The 27,845-nt window shown below is 46.6% G+C and overlaps 2 protein-coding genes across 13 annotated transcripts in view; one reads left to right on the top strand and one right to left on the bottom strand.

The window, feature by feature from the left end:
- Rffl (ring finger and FYVE like domain containing E3 ubiquitin protein ligase) overlaps positions 1-4,297 on the top strand; it is a 69,681-nt gene extending 65,384 nt beyond the window's left edge. For all 9 annotated transcript variants that reach the window (XM_076542986.1, XM_076542988.1, XM_016008345.3 and 6 more), the window contains one exon: positions 1,871-4,297. In XM_076542986.1, the coding sequence (XP_076399101.1) occupies positions 1,871-2,052 (182 nt within the window). In that variant the 3' untranslated portion in view covers positions 2,053-4,297. The remainder of the gene's footprint in view (positions 1-1,870) is intronic.
- Positions 3,829-27,844, bottom strand: Lig3 (DNA ligase 3). 4 transcript variants are annotated; one of them, XM_042282492.2, is made up of 20 exons: positions 27,651-27,844; positions 24,974-25,527; positions 22,703-22,846; positions 20,084-20,284; positions 19,212-19,363; positions 18,429-18,595; positions 18,237-18,314; positions 17,461-17,629; positions 15,801-15,956; positions 13,951-14,082; positions 13,267-13,346; positions 12,332-12,419; positions 11,966-12,043; positions 11,595-11,718; positions 10,592-10,734; positions 10,235-10,309; positions 9,772-9,918; positions 8,688-8,895; positions 7,957-8,078; positions 3,829-7,769 (listed from the first exon to the last, which is right to left on the bottom strand). In XM_042282492.2, exons 2-20 carry the CDS (start codon positions 25,521-25,523, stop codon positions 7,713-7,715), a joined length of 2,871 nt encoding a protein of 956 aa, XP_042138426.2. In that variant the 5' UTR covers positions 25,524-25,527; positions 27,651-27,844; the 3' UTR covers positions 3,829-7,712. The 4 variants fall into 4 exon arrangements, with proteins under 4 accessions (XP_042138426.2, XP_006990133.2, XP_076399100.1 ...); XM_006990071.4 differs by having other exon boundaries at positions 3,829-6,966; XM_076542985.1 differs by having other exon boundaries at positions 20,084-20,281.
- Between the last annotated feature and the right edge of the window lies 1 nt (position 27,845).

Raw genomic sequence — 27,845 nt, 5'->3', positions numbered from 1 at the left:
TTGTCTTCTGTGCAGAATGGGCAGTTGAGCTTTTTTTTTTCTTCCCGAGACCGGGTTTCTCTGTGTAGCTTTGCGCCTTTCCTGGAACTCACTTTGTAGACCAGGCTGGCCTCGAACTCACAGAAATCCACCTGGCTCTGCCTCCCGAGTGCTGGGATTAAAGGCGTGCGCCACCACCGCCCTGACAGGAGCTTTTTTTTTCTTAGTCCCTATAATCATCTGGGTTAGCCCTCCTCCCAACCCCACCCCAGATAATACCAAGATCAGATTAATCTACTTGGTACCATCCTTGTTCTCATTTCCTGGAGAATGCTGACCACTGAGCTGATGCATTTCTTGTCTCTCCTCAGTGAAATAATGAGTGACTGAAATTCTGTAAATGACTCAAGTTTGTTTTAGGTATGCCTGTGCCTTTCTAACCTCTGTATTCAGGCCACAAGGGGCTTTACCTAGTTTGAACTCTCACAGTCAGCCACCTCCTGTGGGAAGTGTTCTTTGACTTGATGTGTATTTCATACATAGTTTTATTTGAATAGCTACATGAAAATACTCCAGAATCACCAAACTAGCAAATGTCCATGAGAGGACTTGTGCATTCAGTGACGTGACTTTTTAGACTAGTCCAGAACAGAAGAGAAAGACTAGAAGCAACAGACAAAGAATTCCCCTGGAGAAGCCCAGGTGTGAGAGATGGCAGGTGTGAGAACAATTCTGTTTTATGGCTGCTTAGTTTAGGCTTGTTTGACGCACTGGAGATTGTGAGTTTCTGAATATGAAGGTTTTTCTCAGCTGAACTAGGATAGTAACTGTGTCCACTACTAGCATTAGCCAGTTGGTATTTATTGAGAACTCTGTGTACTCAGAGGTAACTCTGGGTAGTTAATGCTGTCTGAATAGTCTCTGCCCTTGGAGCTCTTGTCCAGAAGGCCATATATCCATGAGCCTCTCTGATTTGAATGTGAACTACTTCAGCAGCCCTGTGTCCTTGGGCAAGCCACTTTACTATGGCCCAAGTTGTCTCATCTATAAAACCTACTTCAGCACCTCTGGGTTAATACAGAAAGCTCTTAGGACCCGGCCTGACACATGGTAGGCAGTTAGTCAATGTGAACAGTTATCATTTCCTGGGCAGAATGTTCATTATCAGATGTTTAAAGAATACCTACCATGTGACACATGTTTTGGGAATTCAAAGATAAGTATCTGACCTCAGAGCACAAAGCAAATGCTAAGCTTATGATTGTCAGCTGAAAAGTTAAATTAAGCTCTTAGTCTACTGTGGGAGATAAGTGAATTATCATGAAGTGATAAGCAGTCAGGGGTAGGAATAAAATTCAATGATTGTAGCACAGAAAAGGGAACAGCGTGTCTGCCCATGCCCCTCCATCAGGAAGTCTTTTCAGAAGCAGAGGTAGATTGTCGGGTAGTACATGTGGTCCCACATGATTCTCAGCTTTATTAAATTTGGACTATGTTTATAGATAGGATTTATTATTTCTAATGAACCATTCATTACAGTTGTTTATATCCAAACTTTTCTGAACCAGTTTTATCTTTTTTGTACATTCTGCCTCAGGGGACGTGGTACCTAAGTCCTGCTCACTCATTGTATTATAGCCTCCTTGCTCTAAGTTCCTTCTTTCTAGTTTGAACTATCCTATAGTTCTGAGTCCTAGGATGTTTTTGATCTGAGAGTACAAGCAGCTGGAGGTGGTTTGGGTACTGAGTTGTGGTTTGTGGGTTTTTTTGTTTTGTTTTTTGTTTTTTTGAAGGCACTCTGTTTGAGGGAAATGTGGGTTTGATGGTTTGCTCCCTGTAGCCCCTCTCAACACTGAGACACATTTTCTTCTTTTCTGCCTTGTTTGTCCAGGGGGAGCAGTGCCATCTGGCTTGGAGGAGAACCTGTGTAAGATTTGCATGGACTCACCCATTGACTGTGTTCTGCTGGAGTGCGGCCACATGGTGACCTGTACCAAGTGTGGCAAACGCATGAACGAATGTCCTATCTGCCGGCAGTATGTCATCCGAGCAGTGCACGTCTTCCGGTCTTGAGGGCTAGCATTGGCTTCTTCAGTGCCTTATAGGACATAGCCCAAAGTGTCTGGGCTCAGGGTTGGTCCAATGCACAAAGGCAGTTTATTGCAAGAAACTGGCAGTGTTAAGACCAGGACAAGCAGAGGTACCTGGCATACCTGTCTTGCCATGGGGTGTACCTCTTAGATGGCAGAGCACAAAGCCAGTGGGAACTGATTCAGATCTCATGGGTGAGTGCCTGCTTCTCTGATTATTGGGTGGTGATGGTAATCAATGAAGAGGACTTTCCAGAGCTTGGATCGTGTCTTCCCCCTTCCTGAGAACCTAAGACACATCTCACACATCCCATACACCACCACTCCTGCTTCAGCAATCAAAAAGTCCTGCTGGAAATGGTTCCCTTCCCCCAGCACATCTGGATTTAAATTTCTGGTTTCTGCGTGTTTTAAGTCTGCTACATTGCCTAAAATCCATGTTTCTATGGACCAAAAATATGTTAATCAGACCAATAGTATTCCCTAGGGTCAGAATTTGGATCAGTAGGCTGATCTCTAGTGAGAAATTAAGTCTAAATGCTGTAGAAAAATTTCTAAGTTGAGTCCCTTCTGTTAAGTGTTGGGGTTGGAAATGATCAGTCCACTGACCTGACCCCTAAACTGCTGGGAGTCCCTAGGAGGTGGTACGTGGGTCATCTCTACTGCTTCTCTTTGGGTTTGACTGTACCATCCTTCACCTTGGATTATGAGGAAAGAGAAATGGAGGCAATGGCTTTCTGTTTATCTTTGGCTTCTGATCTTTTTTTCAGCAGGCTAAACTTTTTTTTTTTTTTAAGAAAAACCATTTTGTTTCTCTTCTTCGGGTTTTAAATTTGCTTACCGAAGGCATAGGAACTTAGGCAAAGAGCTCTGCTCTTCTTTAGCCTGGCTGCTCATGGAGTTCCTGGAGAGCAGACACACAGGACAGTGTATGAGGCATTAGAAGGTGCTGAACGAGGCTGGACTATGCCCATGGCTGCTTCTCAGCCTTTTGGGTAGGTCAGAATGAAGCATTTTCTGAATCATATGATTCCAGCCTTGTGGGGTCTTTACACTGACAGGGCTGAAGGGTTTGAGTGGTGTTTGCTGGAACAGCTCAACAAAGCACAAAAGGAGCTGTGTGCTCCTGTAGGATGCACCCTCAGCACTGGATAAAAACCACTGCCCTCCACTGCGCAGCTAAGTGAGACTGGAAGAACCACTCATGACCCTGGAAAGCAGAGGGACACCTCTAAGGGGGCTATTTGAATACTTAGGCTTTCTTCCCATCATTAACCACTAAATCCTTTGGGGGATCAAATAGTTCCATGAAGTAGTTGTCAGAGCTACCAGGCCACTTTACCTCTGCATTCTAAGTCCAGATGGCTAGATTTTGGGTCAAAGCCTTTGCAGGTGTCAGGAATCACGAGATTCCTCCACAAAGACTACCTTTCCGGAATAGTAGGTACTGTAGTTTACAATGTCTTCAGTTTAGCACAGCCCACCGATTTTGCTGCTCTGGGACTCCACTGTGAAACAGGTCTGATTATGCAGCTCAGTAAGACCTAACAAGACTTCAAAGCTGACTCTCCCTTCTTAAGACTGCTTTCTCTTCTGAGGCCTTACCGCCCTACCTCCTAGACAGGAACAGAAATAATACACTGATGGCCTGTTAGCAACCCAAGTAACAGTCAGAGCTGATGTTACTTATTTTGAAGAAAGAACTTACCTTTAAATCTCTTTCATCTTTTGGTATTTTCTTTTGGAAAAAAAGACCAGATGTCAAACAAGTTTTTTATTGTAACACCAAATGAAAGTTGGAATTCTAAGATTCCATTTCAGTTAATGTCTAACCCAGGTAGAAAACTTGATTCTTTTCTTTTTAAATACTTGAGCCCCTTTCTGTTCTTCACGGATCCTTGTTCTTAATTAACATAGAAACACCTAATTCTTCCAACTATTCTGTGGCTTTTGCTGGGATTGCGCCAAGATTTCAGTTGAGACTTAGTTTTAAAAGATGGACAGCTGACTGGTTCATAGGTTGGAATAGCTGGTTCTAAACTAATAAGCTGTAAAGGAATTAATAGTCTATATTGTACAAATTTGTTAAAATCTCTTGGATGTGAATGTATTACTCCAAGTGGCTTATATTAAGATTTTCTCACCTGGGTGTTAAAAAGCAAACCCAAATGTGTATTTTTTGTTACAGAGCTCTGCTTTATAATTTTGTAATAAAGTTTAAATACAGATGCCTGTTCCATCTGGTGTGGGGATGATGCCAGAGGCCACAAAGTACTAGTGAATGTAGGCAAGCATCAGGCTACGTGTAGAGGTATTGCTCTTCAGAGATCGCATTCCACTTTGGGAGATGCTTGGGCCACCTGGTCTTGGTCAAGGCACCCTGCTCTGTGTTATGACTTGCCTATGATCACAAGAGTGTGTGGGAGAAATTACGGAACAGACTAGAAGTGGAGCCTAGTATAAGGATGATTCTCAAGAGCAAATGTGAAGCACCAGGTGAATTATTTACACAGTCTCACTGGAAAAGGGCCTTCAAGAGCTAAGTGGAAAGGAACATCAGGACAGCTAGGTAGCCAGTTAAGTGGATATAATTGTGACAGACAAGTATGGCTCAAAGTTTGGCCCAGCCTAAAGGGCAGACTGCAAAATAAGCACAGGCCTATACCAAGCTACCTGACCAGGTGCCTGAGGGGAGGGGAGAGGAGTACATCATCTCCTGGAAAACTGGATGAGACAAGATTCTACGCTGTCTCTTAAAGAGAATAAATCTTGCTAATGGCTGATCTGTTCAGCATCCAGTGATAACCACTCAGTCATCAGCTGGCACTATGTAAACAAAGGCCGGAGAGAGTGGGCTAAGTTTAGGGTAATATTGCTTAGGGTTGGGTGGGATGACAGGAAGAGATACAAAGGTGTACACACAGTCTAATCTCCCTGCAGAGAGAAGTATGTCAGAAAGACAGGAGGAAACATACAAACACTGGACAGTGACATAGTAAGGCATTCAAGGGGCAAGGGGCTGACCTTTCGGCCCTGTTGGTGGGGAAGAGTTGTCTTTGATGCTCTACCTAGCTGCTTGATCCAAAGAAGTTGGAGATGTATGCAGACAAGTGCTCAAAGCAAAAAGTGCTTTTGCTTTGAGGATGGATTAGAAAGTATCTTACTCACCAGACTGAGTGGTACCTACTCTGCCTTAGTTGTCAGAGCATCTATAGTCACTGTGTCTCCCCTCTGCACATCTGAAACAGTAGGTGAAAGGCAAAGCCAGACTAGTAAGCAACGTCCTAGTAGGGTATTAGGAATACACAGGGTGGTACGTCTGTATCTTAGAGGCCCACATAAGTGTTTTTAAGAGGTTTGTTCGGTCACAGTGACCTAGCTCACAGGAGATGACAGATAAGCCTGCTGAAGAATAGAGAACTGATCTTTGAGAGGTGGCACAGCATCGGCATGGAAGCCAGTCTACCACAGTACCTGGAGAAGCCCATGCTCAGAGCCAAGTGTGAACTCTGTCATGCAAGGTGGTAAGCCAGGCCTCCTCCCGGATAACATCTGTACCAGGTTCTGTGCCTCATGTTACATAAGGGATCCGAGGTTACTGACAGTCGTCCAGTGATTCAGGAGCAGTGCCTCTGCCCCTTCCTCTTGGAAAACTGATGCTCAGGTGTGTGATGGTCACTGCTGACTTGAGACCATTTGAAGTCATAAAATGAGGTCTTTAGTGCCACATTTCAAGGGCTTGACAACCAGATGAGGCTAGTTTAGGACACTTCCACTGTTGTAAAATAGGATTCTGTGTGCAGCTGTGCACAGAAGTCATCTTTCTTTTGCCTTTCAAGTACATCTGCTGCAGGTCACAGGAGCCAGCCTTGGTAAGCAGGGTGTGTAGATTTTCCTGGCTGTGGATCTGTACTCCTTATAGTCGTCCAGATTTTGAGGAGGCAAATCCTCCTTCAAGGAACCTCTATCTCTAAGGAGGCCAATTTTCCTATAGATGACAGCCTCTCCCTCCAAGCTGGGACCTGGAAACTACAATCACTTTGTCTTTCACATGAGGGCTCACCCTAGCAAAAGGGACCAGACATAATAAAGGTTTTGCCACATACAAGAAGCGTTTGAGGACAGTTTAAATACTGCTTTTAAGATGCACATGGAAGTGAAAAGGAGCAGACAAAGGAAGTAGATTCTGCTCAGCATCCATTCCTTGGTCACTGAGGAAAACTGGAGGTGGAACTGGTGGGAAAGGATGCTTTTTTGTTTTGTTTTGTTCAAGGCTAGCCTTGAACTGACCCTCTGACTTCTTGCTCCTCATGCACTACCATGCCTGGCTTAAGATTTCTTACTTATAAAATTTGTAGTTCAATGGGAGGACACTGTGCCTAGCATGCGTAAGGGTCTAGGTTGGTTATCAGCACCTCAAACAACTAAGATTGGCTTCTTTTTAAACAAGAAGGCAAAGCTAGCACCCAGATCTGCAAGATCTAGTTAAACTAGCAGGCGAATTGCTTGTGCCCACAGCAACTAACTCCTGATCCAGAAGGACCATGAAGAGTTGGAGGGTATAAAAGGTACATTGCTTAGCAAAGAGGCCCCTACCATCCAGGCAGAGCCTCATGCAGTAGAGTGGGCAGGTGAGGACAGCCCAAAGAGGAAGACCAAAGTCCTAGCAGGGAGTTATCAGCCTCCGTTTCCGGATACATGCCCAAATCCACTCTGGAGAGACCAGCTGTGCCTCAGTGTTGTTGTCCCTGTTACCCAGCACATGTGTGGCTGAGGCCATGTCAAATTCCTGTACCAGGTCCCCGTCGAATGCCACAAAGTAGCGTTTGAGCTGTTTGAAGTCTGGTGTGGAAGGTGGCAAGTAGAGCCGCACCCCAGTGAAGACATCCAACAGCACCTGCAAACAGAGTGGTCCATGCAGTGTGAGCCCTATACTGGGTGCAGGTGGGACTTCCCCACCAGAATACAGGACAGCCAGGGATGCACAGGGTCTAGGGTCTAGGACACAGATGGTTTACTGAAAAAAAGGCAGAGGTATTGCTAACCCATCCTCTAGCCACTCTGGCTGACCCAGGTCTGACAATCCCCCTGACTAGGAGAAAAGGGAAAAGTGATGGGCTCTAACATCTGAGGCCAGGATATGGAAAAAGGGGAGTCTCCAAGAGCCACCCAATGCAAAATACCTCCCAAAGATTAGTTTGCTCTGCAGTTACCTAGAGAGCCTAGGAGTCTTGCTCATCAGTGTGCCTGAGTTCAAGGGCTTCAGGGAGGGAAGAGAGATGGGAATGGTTTCTACTGAGAAGTGGCTTCAGGCCCTGAGATTTCAACTTCTGTACTTATGCTTGGGCAGGGGTGCAATATCTCTGTTGATGTTTCTTCATTTACTCTGGGCCAGAAGCCACCCAGGGTACCACAGACTAACATGTTGCCAGACCAGGGACTAACAAAAGGGAAAATAATAGGCTCCTTAGCTGAGAGTTGTCTATGCCATGGCAGTCTCCCTCTCCTTGCTGGGTGGACCTGCTCCGAGAGACACAAACACACTGCTGCACCCCACACCCAGACTGGGCTTCGTTTTTAATGTGAACTGTAACGACACTGGCAGCTGGTTGGGCCCCTGCCACCTCTCCTGCTAGGCCGGCTCTATCTCCTGCCTGTTGACACAGCTCTCCTTCCTCTTGGCTGGCTGGCCCGCCGCCTCTGCAAGGCAACAAGAGGGCACAGGGTGGAGCAGCAGAACTGCTCATCTGCCCAGAACAGGAAAGGAAGGGCTCTAGTAGCCTTCCCTGAGACCAATACAGACATCTTTTCAACTTCACACATGGGAACTTAGAATTCCAGACCCTGAGCCAAACTGGCCTGTCTCGTGAACCATTCTTATCCTCACCTTTGTTGGGCATTGGGTCTCATCAGCAGCTTTCCTCTTTACCCCCACTTTCACTGGAGAAGACTTCATGGCCGGCTTGTCTCCTGATTTCATGGGGGAAGGCTTTGGAATCACCCTGTTGCCTGCAGAACAGCAGAGGTCAAGAGTATGAAATTAGTAAGTACTTGCTGAGCATGTATGAGGCACTAGGTCCGATCCCTAGCAGTGCACCAACTGGGACATGCCTATAATCCCAGTACTAAGGAGGTAGAGGCAGAAGGCTCAGAAGTTCAGGGTCATTATGGGCTACATAGTGAGTTAAAGGCCAGCCTGGTGTAGAAACATGGCCATACAAAAATCATCAAAACTAATACTAAAACCAAGAACAAGGAAGCGGGCAAGGGAACTTTTAATGGTCCTGGAAGTCAGGGGGAGCCAAGAGATGGGTCAGGCACTTCTGCTATGACATGAAAGGGGAGAAGGCTATCAGCTAGACCCTTTAGCTCCAGGGTGGCTCATTCCCCGGCCAGCCTGGCTCTCCCTGGGTACTCTGTCACTCAGGTTTGCTGAACAGGTAAGAGGTGGCTGCCTGGTAAAAGAGTTTCTGGCCCATGGCTAGTCACATGCCAGGAATCCACTGAATGTTGTAGTGGACACCTAATCATAGGATGGCAGAATCAAAAGGTATGCCTGTGTGCTACCATCTCTTCCTACCCACACCCCTCTCCATCACCTCAGGCCCTCTTACTTACCACCTCTGCTAGTGGGGTTATTCAGCTTCTGTTCGGTCTTCTTGCCACTGGCAGAGGACTTACTGGGAGGTGCCTTGGGGGCCTTGTGGGGTACAGCAGATCCAGCAGTGCCCTCGTTCTCACCATTGCTACCTCCAGTAGTGGAACTCCCCTCATCTCCAGCCACTACAGCGAAGTCTGCCTTTTCTTTGGACAGCTGGTACAGTTCCTAAGAAGTGGGGGGACATTAGGTGCTGTCATCCCTTCCCTGACCTGACCTGCATCTGGGATGAGTGGTACCTGGCACATGCAGCTAGGGAACAAAGTAGGACCCTGGAACCTGAGTAACTGTGGTGAAAGTGACCTTCTGTGGCCCCCAAATTATTTTATCCTATTTTTTTGGACTGGCTTTAAACTTAAGGTCTTCCTGTCTTAGCCTCTCCAGTGCTAAGATTACAGGCTCAGATGAACCACAGTTTTGTTTTGTTTTTGAGACAGGGTCTCACTGTGTAGTTCTGCCTGGCCCGGAATTCACCATAGAGATCAGGCTGACCTTGAACTCAGAGAAACTTTGTCTCTGCCTCCTGAGTGCTGGAATTTTAAAGGTGTACAATACTATATTCTGCCTAAATCCCAGTTCTTTTTCTTTAAAAAAAAAAAGGTGTTTGCCTGAATATGTGTCTATGTGTCTATGCACCATGTAAATGTCTGGTGCCTGCAGAGCCCAGAAGAGGATACTGGATTCCCTAGAATGAGTTACAGACAGTTGTAAGTTGCAGTGTGGATGCTGCGAATCAAACCTGGGTCCTCTGGAAGAGCAGCCAGTGCTCTTAACCCCCTTGAGCCATCTCCCCAGCCCCTAAACCTCGGTTCTTAATTAGTAAAGTAGGACTGTGGCCTGGGGCAACTCCTAAACAGGCTGTGGGAAGCTAGAAGGCCTTTCAGGAGACCCGAGGAGGGTGAGCTGGGACGAAGTTTCAACTCTTAACTGCTCTCCTTGTTTTGTCACAGAGCTAAGAAGCCAAATGACATGTGAATAGGCCAGATGCCCAATAAGAGCAAGACAGTGGGGTGGAGGGCATTTAGAAAGCCAAGGAGATGTCACCTTGAGTTGGGGGAGGTTAGTGGCAGATTTCCAGTCCTTGTCGTCCCGGATTCGGGTGCAGCGAGGAAATCGGATGGAGATCCCATCAGCAGTGTGAGCCTCAGCTTTGGAGAATTCTGCCCCTGTGATCTCCCACACAGCAGCTTTCTGTCAGGAATAAAAGAGGTAGATTATCTATAGCCAAGAAGGAAGTCTTCAGCAGCCAGAAACAGTGTCAACCAGGTCAAAGTACAGAGGTTCTCACTGCCAGTTCTGCCTCCTCTGGAAACTTGTCTGCTTAAGAAGGGCCTGGCTAGGTCCTTCTACAACAGGCCCTTGGACAAATGAATTGGAATTTGCTCCCCCTCTACTAAGAAAGTCCTCAGTGATGGCTGAATATCCAAGTCCCATCCTGGGCTTTCTGTGGCACTGGAGAACTGCATACTACTTCCGGGGTGGGGCCCACAAACTATCAAATTGATACCTTTGGGTCTGGGACAATAAAGTCAGGATAGTAGATTTTGTTGATCTTCAGCCAACTGGGTATCTTGCTGGGATCCTGATGGAGAAAAGACACTGTGAAATGTGGCTTAGCTAAAAAGGATGACCCTTCACCCCAAGTGATCCTTCCTCTTCAGAGAGGCTGTGGCCCATAGGACACAGGCCATCATCCACAAGGTAGGATCTCTGAGGCTTTAAAGCCTAATCCTGCTCCTATGGCCAAGAAGCAAGCTCCTTACTGAATTAAAAACAAGACCTGAAGACCTCAGTCCCCAAAACACAGCCTGTGTCTTGGGAGTGAGAACTGTCAGAGCCAGGGTCAACAGGAAGCCTTTCTCACCTTGCTGATCTTCACCATATCTAGCTCCTTCTGCAGTCGGGCAAGTGTGGCATCATCATGGCCTCCAGCACATTTGGTGACAGTGCACCACTTCTGGCTGTCAGGGTCATAGCAGCCCATGAGGAAGATTGACATCATGCCACCTGAGAGGGGAACATGAATTGAGTGTGGGCTAGAATGGGCAAGGCCCATGATAGGCTGGTTGGAGAAGGGCCTTAGCATCAAGAGTGTTAGAGTAGCCAGACAGTGGTGGTGCACACCTTTAATCTCAGCACTCAGGAGGCAGAGGCAGGCGGATCTCTGAGTTCGAGGCCAGCCTGGTCTACAAAGTGAGTTCCAGGACAGGCTCCAAAAACTACACAAAGAAACTCTTATCTCAAAAAAAAAAAAAAAAAAAAAAAAGGTGTTAGAGTGATCACACTCAATAATTTCCTGGGCTCTGAGGAATTGGACAGTGCCTAAAACACAGCAGACACAACTGATACACTGCCTTAAGTGTTTGTTCCTCAGACCTCATCCTTCTCCCCAATCAGGAAACTGAGTTTTCTGAGGAGGAAGCTGTCAGGCCTTGAAACAGCTGGTGTTGAGCTTCCTTGTGTCAAGACAGCAGAAGGTAAATCCCGACCAACTTCTTTTTATTATTTTTCCTTTTTGAAACATTTTTGTATTTATCTTTTGTGTACCAGTCATACTCAATATTCAAACATGCTCAGTGTAGTGTGTGTGGGGGGGAGGTCAAGGACAACTTGTGGGAGTCAGTTCTCTCCTTTTACCATGTAGGTGCTAGTGATCAATTTAGGTTGGAAGGATTGGGGGTAGGGGGCATCAGCTCTTCTTACCGGACCTCTGTGTGTCAGCCTGTAGATCCCAGATGTCCCTGCCTGATGTGACCAGGGCCCCAGATCCCAGGACCAAGCAATCCATGACCAGCAGATCAAGCTAGCAAGGAGGCCAGTGTGTGTCTTCTGATAGGGTACCACCACAGGGACCAGACACCACTGACCTTTGCTCCCTTGCCCATAGAAGGCCCCAAGAACCACCAGATCAGCTGTATCAGCCATGGCCCCCTCGTTCAAATAATCTTTCTTAACTTTCAGCCAGTGCCGCTTCCCAGGCTCGTATGTACCCTGAGGGGACACAATAAATACATCACAGAGAATGGAAACTCCATGAGGGTAGGGTCTGTCTTTTTCACCACTGTGGCCCAGCCAGATCTCTGCATCCAGGCACTATAGGACACACAAGGCTATTTTCAGATCCAGGACTGGCCTGCCCCAGTTAAGTACGAAAGACTCCCATGTAGCTTTAACTCTCTCCCACCTCCAGTACCTCTGTCATCTCCAGCAGGAGAAGACAAGGGTGTAGCCATCTTACCTTCACATCCTTCAGCACCAGCCCTTCTAAGCCCTCTCGGATCACTCGGTTTATCATGTCAGCCAGGTCTGAGGCTTTCTGAGGAACAGTAAGAGAGACATGCAGACAATGTGAGAATGGACAGTGTTCACTTCTATACACTTAGGTAGGAACATATTTAGATGTAAGGAAAAGGTCCTAAAGAGCTGCTGTGGCTTTGAGATGGAGGCTGCTTACCTAGGAAAAGACTTTCATGCCCTTCAGAGTGAAGACAATTAGGCAATAGATGGACCCCACAAAAGAACACCCAAGCCTCATCCTCTCACACCCCATGGGGTTTTCTGCTGTTTAAAAACCATCCCCGCCTAGGATTGGAACTTCACTTACTGTGACTTGCTTCATTTCTGAGAACATGATCCGGTTACGGATTTCAACCATGTTGTCATGAAGAAACTTCCGTCGCTCACAAAGAGGCCTAAGGGGAACAGCCGAGCTGAGGGAAAGAGCCTCCCCCACCCACCCCTGGCAGGGTTTCTAACCAGTACAAACTGTAAAACTGATGCTTCAGGAGGGGGCGGCTGCGGATTCCCATATGAACAGTTCTGTTGTCAAGGGTTGCAAGGACTCATCAACACTGTAGATGGACTACTGTGAGCTGTGGCTCATAGCCAGTTCATAGCTGTGCTTTCTCCTCTATTGAGCCAAGAGAACACCGGTCTCCAGTTCAGACTACAATGAATAACGTTACAACTCTTGTGCCAATGCCCCACTCTGTCTTACCCTAACCCCCAGGGTGGCTAGCCTCTGAGTGAACAGCCTGACACAGGTTATGCTCCACACCGTGCCTAGTAGGTATGGGGCATAACACAAGGCTGGTACAGGCTTCGAGACCCCTCCCCATCAATTCTTTCCATTTTCTTTCTTAATCATGGATGCAGCAACTATAGAAACAAGATTAAGGAGACATCCTAAGTGCGTAAAGGACAAGTATCAGCTGTGTAGGTCTAAGCCTATGGATGCAGCTCACACCAGACTGCCAGTTCTCCTTGGATATTTCAACCATGGCATCCCCTACAAGCTGATAGATGAACAAATGTTAGCCTATCTCTTTCCTAACTGAAGCCTCTATAGGCCCAACCCAGATAAATCTCCAGTGCAGATAGATTCTGAGTTTAAAGATGGTAGCCTAGGAATAAAATCTAATGTAGAGCATATGCTTAATACATGTAAGACCCTGGATTTCATCCCTAGTACTGCAAAACATGAAAAAAACACACATACAAAACAAAAACAAAAGAAAACATATCAAAACACTAACTTACCTGTCCATCAAGCTGACATCATTAAAGTAGATACAATCAAAAACAAACAGGCAGACATTAGCATCCTGGAAGGCAGCTTTCTGGAGGGGAAATGAGGCAGTAGGTACATGTGGGCATGGAAACAGGGGAGTAGCAGTCCACTTCTGCAGCCCCCAGTGGACAGTCCTGTTGGTGCTCTGCAGGCCCTAGGCCATAGAACACTCCATAGATGGTGCTCACTAAACTTCAGAACACCAACATTTCCCAAAGGCCCAAGTGTTAAAGACTCAGCCCCCAGGGTGGTGAAGTAGGGAAGGTCTTAAGTTACTAGTGGTGTACTCTAAAGGGATCGTGGGGCTTTCCCTCTCTGTGCTCCTCAGTTCATGATGTAAATGATTTTGCTCAGTCACATGTTCTTGCCATGATGTCCTGCATTAGCACTGATCTAAGGTATGGGCTCCTGTATTCCCTGACCATAGCCTCTAGAACTATTTTCCTTTATAGAATAGTTATCTCTGGTATTTTGTTACAGTGATGGAAAAACTGAACTAAAACCAACTCAATTCTAAGTTGGTTCCTAATAAGCAACTCCTTTTTATAGAAGAACAAACAAAGGAACAGGCCCTGTCCTAAGTGACTTATCCTCCCTTCACCCCCTTTTTAGATTAACAGCACATTTTTGCACATAGGACTCTGAGTGTGTACCTTGTGCACTCCCAGAGTCCCAAAGGGCAGTGGTTTGCCTGTGTTGTTGTCAATCAGGAGCACCTCGGAGTCCAAGATCATGCTCTGACCGCCAGGAAAAGCTCTAGGGATGTAGTCCTTAAAGTGGGCCACCTGGAAGGAGAAAGGTAGCTTTGGCAAGGATGGCTTGGCAGTTAGGACCTAAAACCAAGCCATAGTGATCAAAGCCCCGGCCAAATAGAGAGCATATGGAAGCTCAGGCAATGGGTGAAATGCACAGCGAGGCTGTGTCAGTCCTCCCTGAGAGGGGAGCAGGCTATCTGTTTATCACCTCTGTCTAGACCCAGCGAATGGTCAGCCTACTCTGAGTCACGTTCTATGGGCTGTACAGACGGTTTGGAGGAAAAAGGAAGAAACAGTGAGTATGTCAGGAGGACATGGAGGTAGACAAATATGGGAGGAAAGGAAAGAGGAACGATGGGCAGGTAGAGACTAGTGTCCATTCCAGAAGATTGGTGTTACCGGGCGGAGGACAGGAATGGGGGAAACAAAGCCCATAAACAGTGAAGAATGAGAACAGAGTCTTCTCTAAATGGGAGCTCTGAAGCCCCTGTTGTCTTCAGAGTATGAGCCCTGGAACTGGATGTTTCCTAACAGAAGCAGAGCCCTAATTTCTGACTGCTCAGTGGGATACATCCCACTGCAACCCCAGGTATCCCTTGACAAAGGATACCAAAGAGCCTGACAATGGTCTAATTGCTCACCTAAGAGCAGCACATGGGCAGTCACTCACTGCCTAGGACATGGAGTGGGATGAGGAAAGACCTGATCGTCTATCCTTATTCCCTTCTATCCCCAACCCAGCCCTTCTAGAACCAAAGGACCCTGAGGTAGGAACATAGCTTAGTGTGCAGCCCTCACCTAGCTTCTGTAAGCCTGGGTTCAATCTGCAATATTTAGAAAGGTAAAGAAAACATATTCAAGAAAGCTGTGTTCAAATGTCCCAGGGTCACAAGTGGCTCTGTATAACACCATCCTTATCACAGCAGTTCCTGATCAGTTTCAGTGCCCCTGGAACAAATGAACCTCCTCACTTACAGCTCCATGAAACACTACTGCCCAGCTCTCTTGCTGAACCCATAAAACAAGTGGCCTAGCTACCAGGTCTCTATTGGACCATAGGACACATTCCCCAAGGCACAGACTCTGAGAAACCAAGTCAGAACTGAGAAAGAAAGGGGAAGCAAAGCCAGGAATCCATTTACTCACAAGCTAGTAGGGCCATATAACCCAGCTGCTTCTCTCCCATAGACCTCAAAAGGCTGGCCCTGGGAGCTGAGAAGGGCTGAGGAATGAGGTTCTCAATTTCCATCAATTCTGATTAGGGCAGGAATCAGGGATCCCAGAGAGCCCCACAATAATGTGCACATAAACTACAAGCTCCACGAGGGTCAGAGCTTTCATCTATTGTTTGTACTTTTATATGTCCACTAGCTACAACAGTGCCTAGCATTTGAGAAGTACTTGTTAAGCAAGCTAATGAAGGACGACAGCACAAGAGTTCCTTGTACATGAACCTTAATCCAGCCAGCAAGAGTACAGGAGACACAGACACCAGACCTGCCCTGAGCTTGCAGTCTGTGCTGCTGCATCATCCAGGGAGCTCTTTCCTGCCTGATAACCCAAGTCTGGGCTCTGTGGCTGTCCCAGCTAAGCAGCCTTTCATTACTGGAAGGGTCCAGGAATGAATTCCCTCCATCCGTTTACAGATAGAAACAAATTCTCTTCTATAAAGCACAGCTGCAAAGACCTATAATTCTGGCCCCGTGGTTCTTAGAGGCAAGGAGAATGTCCTGGCTGCAGGCTGTTACCTTGTGAGGCAGGACAGGCTTGAGACTGCGGCTGAAGTAGCTGAAGTGGTCCCCCTTCTTATGCACCTGGACTCGCTCACCGTCGTACTTGATCTCAGAGAACATGCCATTGGGACACTTCTTCATTGCATACTCGATGGACTTGCAGGCCTCAGCCTTAGGATGGAGAAAGCAAATGCTGGATCCCTTCAACTGGGGCTCCTTAGCAGAGCCTGGGGCTGGGGTTGTCAGGACTTAACTGGGTTCTGGAACTGCCTCAGGACAGACTGCTGCTGAAGGGGTGATGGTATTGCAAAAGGCCAGGCAATGCTATATTCTGATTATAAAATCACCAGTTGATATTATGGCCTACACAGCAAGATTGTCTCAAATAAAAAATAGCTCATCCATCAGCAGAGTTAGTTGGCTTAACAGTCTGCATTCTGAAAAATATAAATGCTATCCATTCTAGAATAAATACAATTCTGAAGTAAAATTTTTTTCTCAGTAATTAGGCTCTTACAAGGCACCTGGCTTATTAAACACACTTGCTATCACAGTAAGTGACGGTGACATGCTAGCAGGGTGACTGCAATCTGAGACTGACAGGACAGGACACCCAGACACAGACACACTCACTCACATACTGGCACCAGCCAGACCCAAACAGTAACTACCATTTTGGGGTTCTTGTCAGGCCACAGACCACAATGTCCTTTCATCTTTGATGACACCTTATATGACAAATGCTGCAGGAGAGAACAGGAAGTCTGGGCGGATATGCACTCACATAAGGTCATGCAGCCAGTAAACAGTCAGACTCAGATGTGTATATGCCCTCCTCCCAAGCCTGTGTGCTAAAGTACTAAGCATGCAATCCACACCACTCTTCAGACAAAGCTGTGGCAAGGTCTCTAGGAAGCACTCCCATAGAAGATAGAGAAGACCCTTCTTCAAATGAGGGAGGTGGTTCTGTCCCTAGCATGGAGACCACACTATTCTGGCACTGGCTATCCTGTATTTTTGGTAGTGAGAGAACTCTTCCCTATCCCAAACATAAAAGCCTAACACAAGGATTTAATATTATAAGGCAGTTTCAAAGAAGAAAAAAAAACAAAAACAAAAACAATTCTTCCCTACATACCCTTGGACAGCCCAAGGGGATTCACAGCAAGTGGCAGAGCAGCAGATACTGACTCTGCTGCACATAAACCCAGAAGGGACAGCCATCCTCACTAAAGCTGCAGAAATCCAAGTTATGTACTGGAGTGAGGCTTTATTCCTTGAGCTTCTGTCACAAGAGGCCTGGCTCTGTTGCCAGCTCTGAACTATCCTGCAGGAGGTCACAGCCATGGGGGCTACTGAGCATAGCCCTGTCTTCAAGTGTGATGCTAAATTACTTGGTCTCACATGCCACTCCCACAGGGAAAGTAAAGCGCAAAGGAAGCCGGGTGCCCTGTCCCAGGCTTGCTGGTGGCAGTGCTGGGCACTAGGCTGAGGTTGTACTAGGTCACTGTCTTCTGCACCTTTACTTCCCAGCCTAGCCCTGCTCTGCTCATCTCCACTCTTCCTTCTCACACTTCTCTAGGCAACCTACAAGAAAGAGCTCTTGCCTTTCATCCCCTTTCAGGTGCCAGCAACCTGGAGACATGGATTATAGGGACAAAGCAGTGTTCCTTACCAGCATGGGCTGCACAGGAGTCATCAGTGAGGCCTGGACGCTCAGAGCCCGTCTCCGGCCTGGGTCCTTCTCCACCTCCTGCTCATTGTGAAGGACCCGCTCCACCACATCCTGCAGGTTGCGTGAGGCTTTGAAGGCTTCATAAGCATTGGGGTCAAGTGCATCTAGCCTGCCAAGGGCAACAGGAGCAAGGAAACAAACCTCTACATCTGACATTATGGTTTAGGGTAGCAGTCTGTCATAGACAGGAGAGATGCTGGGGAAGTAGCCTTGTTCCATCCTTTAACTTGAAGATGTTTCTAACCTACAGGAGCAGTCACATGGAACCAAAGAGTTATGAATGCGCTCCAACACAAAATGGTCAAATTTATTTAAAACAAAAAAGTTTTTTTTCTAATTTCCTTTTCTGTAACTTGAATAAACAATTCTTGAGCATGAATTTTGTAGATGTTAAAAAGTCAAAAGGTTGGAAATCAAAGGTTGGAAAAGACAGAACACTCAGGGTTCTGAGACCCTGTGCCTTACTTGGTATAGCCTTGGCAGAGAATGGAGCTGGAATGGGCAAGAAGCCTGTTCCAGGCTTTCAGTTGTAGCAGCTTTGTGTTAAAGATAGCTATCTCTACTTTACATGTGAGAAAATGGGTATGGAGGTGAGTTAGGGTCCCACAGGAAGTAACAATTAGGGTTCAAATTTGTAGCAGGTCTCCCAAGTCCTGAGAGCAGTGGGGAATGAGGAAGTTGGCAGTTCAGGCTGTCAGAGGAGCCATGGTACTTACACATGTTTTGCACCCGAGTTCATCTTCAGATCATGTTTGATCAGCCGGATGATGCACTTAAGGTCATTGGCTGTACACCTAGAAAGAGGAGGAATACTCAGCTTGATCTCTGAAGAACTCTGATCCCCCAACCTTCCTTCCCAGAGCAGTCCATCCCCATTGGGTCTGGTTTGAATAGGGCAGCTCCCCCACCTGGAGGCAATGTCCTGCAGGGCCTGCTGCTGCTCATCCTCTTTGGTGAGCTTGGAGAGGTGCAGGAGAAATGCATCCACTTCCTGGATGGTGAGGAGACTCTTGGCAGCTGGGGGGAAAGACTTGCTCTGCTCAAAGAAGACTCTGATCGTCTCTGACACGTCACCCTGTCTCCAAAAACCAAAATGCCACTGCTGCAACCCCAGGGAGCTTGGGACTAATCAAGAGCTCAACCACAGCTCCTGTCCCAAAGTAGTTCTCAGGAACTCTCTCCCCACCAGTTCCTAGAAGGGGCCTATCTATCCACATGAGGCTACCCACTTGCTTTAGCTGAGTAGAGACATAGCACTAAGCCAATTTGATTCCTGTTTAAGAATCTAAACTAAGGCACAGTCCTTCCAATAGTAGACGTTTGGAATGAAACTTTCCATGGCACCAAGGCTGGAGTCACAAACAAGCCAAAGATGAATGTACACAGAAAGAAGGAAAGCAAGCATGCAAATAAAGCCAGAACAGCCCCAGGAGATACAAAAGCAAGTCTTAAGTCCTGACTTTTCAGATAAGGCCTTTTGTGGCTTGGCAGTGGTACGTTTTTCAGTTATTAAACTTAAGAAAGAAACAGCTGTGTCCTCACACTCAGCTTCCCTAGACTAACAGAATCTTGTTCAATAAGTTTCAGTTCCCTACACCAATATGTGCTCAGTTATTTTTAAAACTGGCTGTGGGAAAGCTAACCCGGCAGAGTCCCACCTGGGGTGTGGCCTCCCTACACCGGCCTCTGACCTGTTCTAGGTCCCGAGCCATCTCATCTGGGTTGCAGTTAAAAATGCGGCTAAAAAGTTTCACAATCTGCTTATCGTTCAAGTTGTAAACACTCTTAATGACTCCCGGCAGCAGCAGCTTCACTGTTAGGTACACATCACCGCGGAAGCCATCTGAAAACAAAAGGAAGGAAAATTCCATTCAGAAATGGAGCTGCCAGGTGTGTGGTACACAGCTTTAATCCCAGCGCTCAGGAGGCTGAAGTCTGCAGATCTCTGTGAGTTCAAGGCCAGCCTGGTCTACATAGTAAATTCCTGGACAGCCAAGGATACACAGTGAAACCCTACCTAAACTATATACACACACACACACACACACACACACACACACACACACACACACACAGAAAAAAAAAGGCAGGGATTGCTTCCCACAGTTCCTTGCATGTATTACTATAGTAGCGGTGGTCACTGGCTATGGTTTTGGTCTGCCTCACCTTTTTACCTTATGATCTCCCACTGGGCAAAGCCCTGACTTTCAATTTGTGATGATACAACAGATACTAAGTGACAATTTTCTGGATCTATGAAAGAAAGAGCCAGAAGATTCTACTCTACACTCGGCATGTGGTTCACCTAATCACATATCTAAGTGGACTTCTCTACTGACCAAAGGGGTTCTTCTGCCTCCTAAGGACTAAGAACTGAGGAAGAAAATGGCCAAGCACCCTGCACAGAATTGGCTATTAATATAAAAGGTCTGGTGACAATTACAACTATAGGATCCCATTTCAAGATTATCAAGAATTAAGACACCGACATGTATGCCCATAAAGCTGGTCATGGCTCTGAGCTTTTCAGAGGGAAAACATACTCGGATGCTCACAGCCTTACCTCCTGTAGAGCCTTTCTGCAAGAAGTCCTGGATGATCTGGGTCTTTGTATTGTAGCTAGGATTTTCAGCTACCATGGCACACAGCTTCCGGAACTCTCGAAGTAGACAATCCTTGTGCTGAGGGTCACATTTACGTGCAGACAGACTTGTCTTAGGGGCAGGGCTTGAGGGGGTTTGCTCAGAGTTGTTGGGTTTGGCTGCTGGAGAGAGAAAAACAATGCACATGATTCTCTTTTTTCCTTTTTGGGAAGCACAAAGAGGAAGGAAGAAAATGAAAATTTTGCTGGGGCTTTATATGTAGTTTTATTCAGTCCCCGCAACAAGTCACTGGAGGTAGATGTACTGGACCCATGTCACAAGTACAGATATGGAGGGCAAGTAATTGGCCCAAATACCACTGCTTGAGACTGGACTGAGAAGCATCTGCTTATCTGAGCATCTCACACAGGAACAAAGACTACTTTCATGCCACAAGCCATCGAGTGGATCTCAGAACAATTGTAATTCTCACTCCAGAAAAGCTGGGATGAGAAAGGGAGAAGAAACATGTGGAAATTATTGCCATTGTGGGTTGTCAGGACTGCTGCAAACCTGAAGGATTACAGAGTTCACTGTCCTCTTATAATGAGACCAAGGCCCGAGAGCAGACAACTCAAGACCACCTACCTCCTTGGTAAAAGAACCAAGACAGGGATGCCAGCAAGAAAGTCAGGACCCACCAGTGCATTCCAGTTTGTCTTTTCTTATTGTCAAAATAAAAGGCAGTTTTATTTTGAGAGAGTGAATCCTTGGTGATTCTTTCTCACCTCTTTGTGGCCTTTTACAAGGCCAAGGCAGAAGTTGTTTGAGCTAGGAGCTGTTAACGAGGCTTCTTGTTTGGGTTTTGTACATTGTAAATCTGTTGTCACCTCTGACCTGGAATCTAAATCTGCTATGGGGCAGGGATCTTTCCAAAGCATAGTATTTAGCTAGGTTCAAGAAGGAGAGCACCCTATTCCTTCCAACTCTTCGAAATTCCATGCACAACACCAGAGTCTTTCCAGAATCATGTTATCTTGACTGTCACCGGGACTCTGCTGCGGCCCTATCGTTGGCTACTACCAACAACAAACAAACCTGAGTTTTCACATAATAAAAACTGCCAAAGACCAGCACATGCCTGTATTTCTAGCACCCAGAAGGCTGAAGCAGGAGGATCTTAATTTCAGAACAGGCTGGACAGAAGACCCTTTCTCTTACATTTCTGGGTTGTGAGTCCAGCCTTTAACAGATGAGCCATCTCTCCAGCCCAAGACTCTCTCTCTTAAACAGAACAAATTAATCATGTGTGCATGCGAAACTCCTACAGATCCAGGCATAATTTCTGTAACATATCCCACAGTCCTCATGACAGGACTAATGTCTTCATGCACAGCTGAAGCCACAGAGACTCAAACAGGTGAAGACTTGCTCAAAGCACTGAGCTGTCAAGCGTGGGCCAAACCTCAATTCTCCTGACTTCACATCTAGGCCTCTTTGAACCTCCAAACTACTCAAGTCCAAAGGGTTTCATTTTATTATTTTCTTCAACTGAGCCAGTTATAAGAATTGTTTATCTCGAACAATAAAACAGAATACAGGGTATAGGAAAAATAACACACTACTGGAACAAACAGACATCAGTGCAATAATAGCTCCACTGTGAGCCTGAACTTCAATTCATTCATAAAATGAGCATAATGAGCATAACAGAAAAGCACTTCTTCAGGTTAAGTGAAGGACAAAAGTCCATAGGCCAATGCTTTCTCTTACCTATAGCCAATAAACGGTCCTCTCAATTCCCATCAGCAGCATAAGTTCTAGCAAAGTTTTATGGATTCCATGTCTTTGAACAGTAGTTTGTTATACAACAGAAACAACTTACCCATGTGTGTGCATGTTTACAAATTATTCTTTATCTTGCTGAGACATAAACAAGAGATAGATGGAGTCTGAACCCAGAGCCTGTTAATTCGCAAGTCCACCTGCTTTATCATTGGGCTCTACTGTCTCCTAACAGAACAAGACACCTGTTGTTCAGATTTTCCTTCTGGCTTCTCACTCATACATCTCTACCATACGAATATATAGGCAATGACTATCAAGGAAAATCAAAGAAAAATGTTCTATGCATGACACTTCCATCTCCAGTTCAGGCAAGTTTGTGGAACAACTTCCTCAGAATTCTGTCATAGCCAAGCAGTGGTGGTGCACGCCTTTAATCCCAGCACTCGGGAAGCAGAGTCAGGTGGATCTCTGTGAGTTCAAGGCCAGCCTGGTCTACAGAGTGAGATCCAGTACAGCCAGGGCTGCACAAAGAAACCCTGTCTTAAAAACTAAGCCAAACCAACCTAACCCAAGCAATCAAAAAACAAAACACCAAGAAGCAAAGAGCTGGTTAGAAAAACCATTTGACCCAGGTAATAACTTCAAGTGGTAGAAGTACTGACAAAACAACATGTTCCTTGCTACAGGAGAGATTAAAGTACGCAAAGAAATGCTATGCAAGTGGAGCACGGAGGGTGAGCTATGGCTGGACTGCCCAGACAAGCCAAACAAAGGAGGGCCTTAAAAGGGAAAGTAGCCTTAACCCATCTTACCTGAAAATCCAGAAAACTTCCGGGGATTGGTACTGGTGACAAACGAGGCACCTTTCACGGGGGATGTCACCTGGCCAGTGGTTGTCAGCTTAGCCTGGACAGCGGTCTTCTTCTTTGGTGTGCCGGCTGCCTTAGAAGACAGGTCTATAGGACCCACAAAGAATAAAATCGTCCTTCAGAGAAAGACCGCCGAGGAAGCTTTTGGGGATTTTATCAACAGTTCCCAAATCCTTGCTTGGTAAGTTTCTATTGTACTATGACCCCAGGCTGGCTGGTCTTTTTGAGTGTTTGGAGAAGGTACAAGGGTATTGGACAGAGAGAAGAAAAGGGTATTTTGGTGATCATTTGCCTCTACTGGTAACGATATTTCATCAAAATTCCCCCCCCTCTTATCCAATATATAATAATTGCTTAAAGTACAGATTTGGGGAAAACAATAATCATTTATTTTTAAAGACTTTTTATTTTTATATGAATGGGTATTTTGCCTGCACATATGTCTGTGTACCATGTGTGTATCTGGCACCCAGGGAAGCAGAAAAGTGCACTGGATCCCTTGGGATTGGAGTTACAGACGGTTGTGAGCTGCCCTGTGGGTGCTGGTAATCGAACCCAGGTCCTCTGGAAGAGCCACCTTTGCTCTTAACTGCTGAGCCCTCTCTCCAGGCCCAGTAATCACATTTTGGAAGCTAAAACTTGGACCAACCTCTGGATAGCAAAGAAACCAGGCATGCCTGTTTGGCACCGGGAGGAAAACTCCTGTTGATTGCACTCCCCTTCCCCTGAATGAGACAGTCAGTAACAAAGGCTGAGAATAAGAGACCCATCTTTAGAGCCGCAGCCTTTCGATCTGTTACTTTAGAGACGCTAAGAGTCCTCAGATACACATATAGGAGTAAGCATGTACGTGTGGCTATATGTATCAATATATGTGATTTTATGTATATGCATGCATGTATCTTTCTAGTTGTCTGTTCCAAGGACTTAGAAGCAAAGATACCCTAAGATGATGAGACATACAGCATCCAGATTTTGGTTTCTGAAACTGTTTTCCATTAATGGGAATTCAGACTCCTCAGAGGAATGGCTACTGCCACAGCTAGGAGAGGACATACAGAAGAAAGTCAAGAGCATCCTCTTATGCCCAATACATGAGCACTTATAAAATGTGGCCCAGGAGGTCTTAAACTCACTCCTGAATCCTTAACCAGGACCGCAGGCTTGTGCCACCTCACCTAGCTAAAACTCCAGGAAAAGGACACACCAGGTGTGGTTGGCAGATGTGTGCAACTTTGGGACTTGAGAGGATGACGCAGAAAAGACTGAGAGTTTAAGGTCAGCTAGGGCTACCAGCAAGACTGCTCAGAGAGAGAGACAGAGACAAAGAAGAAACTAGGGTATACAGGATATAGAAGCCACCCTAATGGGACTACTAAGTAAGCTGGCCAAATATGAGACAGTTAAGTACCATAATGAACTTAAGTCCCTGATAAAAGGTAGTAATCTACAAGTTCATAAAGATAGCAAGTTGACAGCTAAAACAGTGGTAGCCAGTCTTTTATTCTTTTAAAAAAAATCAACATCTAAAAGAAAGACCATAGTGTACCAGACTTGGTGACACAAGCCTATATTAGTCCTGTAGGCAAGGTGATGGCTCCAAGTGTGAGGCCAGCCCAAGCTACATGGCACGGCAGGAACACATCTAAAAACAAAAAACAAAACCCCAAAAGACCCTCTAGAAATGTTGCAGAGTACAGGAGGCCAAAGAGACATGACAATTAAATGCAGTACCTAATCTGATTCTACACCTGAATCCTGCAACAGAAGAAAACGTACTACTAAATTATAGCATTCGGTCAACTGAAAAAACAGTATACAGATAAGAAAGTATTGCATCAAGGTAAAGTTTACTGAGGTTGACAGGTAAACTATGGTCATGTAAGAGAAGATCCTATTTTTTATGATACATGCTGGAGTACCTCTGGGACTGATGACATAACTTTCTCTGAATGGCTCAATAAAAACAAGCCAGATATGTAGAGAGCAAGTACATATACAGAAATTAAAAGTAAACTGACTAGTATCAAGAAGGAAATCTGTGTAAAGAGAACGTGAGTGTTCTTGTTACTAATTTTATTCTTATAACTATTCTGTGAATTTGAAATTATGTCCAAGCAAGACACACAGAGAAAGAAATCTCCTAGACACTAGTCTCCTTGCACCCTCCTCTATTAGCCCCAGCAAGCTGGGGAACCAGGCTCTCCACCCTACCTGCAATGTGCTGGTTTATCTGCTCCTTTTCGTTATCTTCCAGCTCTTCCCAGCCTTCCAGCTCTGTGAGGTCTTCGATTTTTTTTGTGGTAGCCCGTGCCCGCTCCAGCTTCTCAAACATGCACTTAATATGGTACCACTCTTTCATATCGCCCCCCGACTCTGAGAAGGGATTGGGCACCACTTTGCCAATGCGGCATACGCCCTTTACAATCTTCTCCTTGCATTTCTTGCAGCCAGCTGTGCCCCGCTTGGCATAGTCCACACAGAATCGTTGCTCCGCCATCTCACAGGGGCCAGTACAGAGTCCCACATGCGACCCTGGGAAGAAAACAAGGTGGGTGGCACGTGGTCTTAGATGACCTCCCCGGAAGGATAGGACAGGCTTTCTTCTCTGGAGGAGGCAGCACCCACGAAGGAGATCTGTTTCCGACCACTGGCTGAACTGTCTTATGACAGGCCAGTGATTCTGGTCTAGGAACAGGCACAGTTCTTTTCTGCCAAGGGCACCAAGATTTCTTGGGAAGAGGATCTTGAAAGCCAAAGTCATACAGCTGCATGAAAGGGTAGGAAAACAAACACAAAGACATGAAGAAGACAGGCTTACAATTTCTTAATGGCCAGAATCTCATACAGAGCTCGTGATTAATCAAGCACTTCCCAAAGCATTCACCTAGGCTAAAATAGAATTCCAATACAGGAAACATCAGTTTCCAAAGGGGCATGCACCATCAACAACATGAGATACTAATAATGGATGGTGCCCTTTAAATATTACCAAAATTCTGAAGCACTGTCTTAATAACCAAGAAAAATTACATTGTGTTTATGAAGTTTCCCTGTGAAATATAACACACGAGTCACCTTTAGAAAATAATTAAGCCACTATAACAGATTTGGGGTTTCAGAAGAAGCCCTCCTTTGAGAAGCAACTCATCAGAGCCTATAATCAGACTGACTGCCTGGGTTCAAAACCTTGCTCAGCCATTTATCAGCTGTGTGACCCTCAGCAAGTTACTTTACCCGTCTGCTCCTAAAAGTAAAATCCTTAGAAACAGGATAAGCAATTCCCTTGCTAAATTCAGCAACCTGAATCAGGGAAAGTTGAAATAACTGGACTGTAAAAGTCAAAGGAAGTGATGGATGAATCAATCCAAGTGGAAACTGTGATTATACCTACCCCTTCTTATATTTATAAGTACTGAGTGCTTTATAGTTTTAATTTCCACTATACTAGAAACTATTTGTAGTCTACACACTGCTGTGAAGCAAAATTGCTCCTGTGTCAACAGAAAGCCCACTGCACTCCTCACAGTGCTACACAGCACACAGCACAGCAGGTGTACTATGGAAGAAATAGTATGGGAGGCCAAGCCCACCCGTGGGCTGGGGGACAGATACCAGGTGGCTCAGTTTCCTCCAGCTTGCTATGTAAACAAGGTCGACCCTAAACAGCCAATCCTCCTGCCTCCAGTTCTGGGATTATAGGTGTGAGCCACAAAGCCTAACTTCAATTTATTTATCTATTTATTTATTTATTTTTTATTTTTTTGAGACAAGAGTTTCTCTATGTAACAGCTCTTGCTTTCCTGGAACTAGTTCTGTATACCAGCTGGCCTCCAACACACAGAGATCCGCCTCCCTCTGATGGGCTTAATGTTGTGCATCACCACGCCTGGTTTGCATTTATTTTATGTTTATTTATTTTTGGTTTTTTTGAGATATGATCTTTTTATGTAGCCCTGGCTGTCCGGTAAGTCACTCTGTAAAGTAGGGTGGCATTGAGTGCAGGTAAAAGGCATTGTGCCACCACACCCGGGCCCAGTTTTATTTTTATAACAAGACTAAGAGCTAATTATGGTGGTTCTCGCCTGTAATCTCATCACTCAGAAGGGTTGCTGTGTACGTTCAAAGCCAGAGTGTCTGGTTTACTTAGTAAATTTCAGTCTAGCCAGGGCTACATAGCAAGCCCGTCCATCTCAAAATGAAAACAACCCCCAGGATTAGAACTACCGCATGGGGTGGTTAGGAGAATTACAACGAATTCGAGGGCGGGCTGGCGATGGAGTTCTGAATTCCCGGAGAATATATATACCAAACTTGTGTAATTGACAATGTACGACTCGGGGGAGAGGGAGGTCGGTTAACTGGGAGGCTCGCAGTGAGTCACACAAGCCCCACGTTTCAGAGAAGCGACTGAAGAACAGCAGGGCCGAGGAGGAGCTAGGGGCGGGTAGGAGTTTTCAACTTTCCGCAGAGCATGGAAAATGGAGTGCAGCCCCCACCCATCTCATGGGCCCGGGACAGGACAATTAACCACCGGGGCCCAGCGGCGCGGGGAGGCTCGGGAACCCCGGGCCGCGAAGACCAGCACGCCGCTCTGCCTACAGGCTCTGCCGGGGAGCCGCGGGGAGGGACCGGCCAAGGCCGGACCCCGAACCCCTGGGGACGCCCACTCGGGCGCGGGTGGCATCCTGCCCTCCCCGGTGCCCGCCTGGGGTCTCAGGGCCCGCGGGCCTCCCGTGGGCTCCCGGGGGGCCGCCACGTCACGGAGGGTGTGCCCCCAGGCTGAGCGGCGGGCGGGGGAGGAGCCACGGGCTCTCCAGCCACGCCGCTCTCGGCCCCGGCCCTATCCCTCCCCACACCGCGCCCCGCGCCCCGCCGCGCCGCCCCTCACCTTCCTTCCCGGCTGTCCAGGCTCCGACGGTCCACACGGGCCCCCCGACTAGGAGCCCACAAGGCCGCGGGCTTCTCACGAGGACTAGACCGCCTGTCTCTTTAAGTACGGGTCCTTGAACCAGAGGCAGCGCGCAGGCGCAGTAGCCGAGCCGGGCCTCCGCCTTCCGACCCCGCCCCCTGCCCCCCCCCCCCG

The sequence above is a fragment of the Peromyscus maniculatus genome, chromosome 8 (genome assembly GCF_049852395.1).
Source record: "Peromyscus maniculatus bairdii isolate BWxNUB_F1_BW_parent chromosome 8, HU_Pman_BW_mat_3.1, whole genome shotgun sequence".
Classification (NCBI taxonomy): Eukaryota; Metazoa; Chordata; class Mammalia; order Rodentia; family Cricetidae; genus Peromyscus; species Peromyscus maniculatus.
Note: the sequence above shows the minus strand (reverse complement) of the source record. Positions and strands in the feature narration are given on the sequence as shown.